Here is a 2,239-nt window from a genome sequence, read left to right as displayed (position 1 = left end):
AACCATCCCCCCCCCCCCCCCCCGAAGATGAATACCTGCCTCCCTACCACAGCCGATGAGGTATCAGATCAAACATGAAAAGGAACAATCATAATACTTAAACTATTGTCCTAATTCGCTGCTCTGATACCAAACTGTCTCAACTAAATGTTTAAACTGACCGTAAAAGTGCAAAACTACACATTATTCATATTTTATATATTATACGCTCAACAGGTGTACTGGTTGACTCATATGGTAGGTGGCTTATTTTCTCATCTTTCTTTACGGTGTCAGGTACTATGGAGTGTGGCTGATCACAAGATGTGGCTCCTTAAAACAAAGAGGCTATCGTCTTGAAGACTGGTATCCTTGTCTGGGATACCTCATTATTGCAGGCATACTTAGCCGTGGCCTAGCCTTCTTCTGTCTGATCACCTTCCAGAAAAAATAAGTGTTCTGTTTCGTCGTCTCTCTCCTGGGTTTTTCTTCATCGCCATGGAAGAACCACCAAACCTCTTCAAAATCACATTGCATGATACTGATACATCAGCAATAATTATGGTCAAATAGGAGAATTCCTGACAAATAATGAATGGGAATTGGTTTAGCTGTGTAGTTTGAGTTATTAGTTAACCTTTCTTTCAGACATTTGAACGAGCAATAGGAAAATCCCAAGCCACCAGGACTCTTGGAGGGTCAGAGACACCACTGTGAACGTTGTTGTACATTAGAGTGTAGTAGTAATATATGTTGTTGTAATTTATGTAATCAGCAGTAGAGAAGTCAAGGAAACACTGTTGTAACTAATGTAATATTTTGGCTCATTCCCCAAACAAACCTGCAAAATTCAACAGGTATGGTTTCCGGTTAGGCTAACATTATCCTTCGGTACTCTCTCACTTTTAAAAGTGAGTTTTACTTTCATATTATTAAATTTGTAATTTTTTTTACTGTTTTATTTACATTCTTGGAATACTCATAATTTTCAAAAAAGAGTTGCATGCCACAGTCTTTTTTGTATTTTACAAGTTTACATTGCATATAAGCAACAACAAAATAAAATAAATTTACTTGTGTAGCAACATCGTTTTGCAAGTTCCATCCTTTTAGGGATGGGGTTAGCAGAGGCATCAACTGATATGATGGGAAGAAGATACACAACATAAATTTGTAAAAGCTTATTACTTGGATAATGATATCAAGGAATAGGAGTCAATAAAAAAAAATTCAACAATCATTAAAAATAAAAGTCAATCATTAATTCATTATGATTAAATAATCAAAACTTGTATATTTTTAAAGAGATAAACACGTGCGGATTGGATGAAATTTTGTCCAATCATTCTAAACAGACGAAAAATTAGCACAATATTGAAGTATTAGTTTGAGTAGAGTCTACTATCGCCACCGCCACCGTACCACCACACCACCTTCACCACCACCACCACTATTTATATTATTATTATAAATGTTGTTAGGTCATTGTTCATGTGAGTCCACTCTTTCCCATGAGTCTGTGTAGACAGATCTGGGCCATTGAATGATTGAGATCAATGGATTAGATTTCACCAACTGTGCACTAGTTTCGCCAACTGTGCAAGTGAAGTGCACAAAGTAAAATCTAAGACATTGATCTCAATCATTCAATGGTCCAGATCTGTCAACACGAATTCATGGGAAAGAGAAATGGTGGACTAATTTGATCATGAGTCAATGTTGTTATATTTTAAACAAAACAATTAAAATGTTTAATTATACAATTATTATGCTCATTTTATGGAAAATAAACGAAATACACCAAGACAATCTGTTAAAATGTAACCAACTGAAATTAAAAATGCTTTCTAAAAAATAACTCATTTTTTATAAATTTAAAGCTAAACTTAAGGTCCTTTATTGCTCCTTAGTCCTTACACTAATATCATAACAAAATGCGAAATCTGCCTTACACTAATATCATAACAAAACTAAATTCATATCTTCTTTTTAATTTTTGGTAAAATATAAATCTTGCACGTGGTAACTTCAAGCAATGAAAAACTTATGAAAATGTGTCCCAGGACATAAAGTCGAAAACCTGATTCCAGTATATATGGTCCGGTTCATACCTGTAGCTCAAAGGGAGAAATGGATTATAATTCTTGAAATAATAGTGCCCAACTCAAAATTATAAAATCCTGCCAGCCCAAATTTGAAAGGCAGATCTCGTGTATGTATTAGGACCCAGTCACCCAGATCCCAACTTTTTTTTTATTAA

General features: G+C 34.7%; 1 protein-coding gene across 2 annotated transcripts in view; it reads left to right on the top strand.

Annotated features, from left to right (window-relative positions):
- The window catches only part of LOC116025953 (ABC transporter G family member 28-like), an 8,610-nt gene extending 7,804 nt beyond the window's left edge, over positions 1-806 (top strand). For both annotated transcript variants that reach the window (XM_031267367.1, XM_031267365.1), the window contains one exon: positions 277-806. In XM_031267367.1, the coding sequence (XP_031123227.1) occupies positions 277-433 (157 nt within the window). In that variant the 3' untranslated portion in view covers positions 434-806. The remainder of the gene's footprint in view (positions 1-276) is intronic.
- Positions 807-2,239: the final 1,433 nt, after the last annotated feature.

This window comes from Ipomoea triloba, chromosome 7, assembly GCF_003576645.1.
Source record: "Ipomoea triloba cultivar NCNSP0323 chromosome 7, ASM357664v1".
NCBI lineage: Eukaryota > Viridiplantae > Streptophyta > Magnoliopsida > Solanales > Convolvulaceae > Ipomoea > Ipomoea triloba.
The sequence above is the reverse complement of the archived record's forward strand: the minus strand, read 5'-3'. Positions and strand labels throughout refer to the sequence as shown.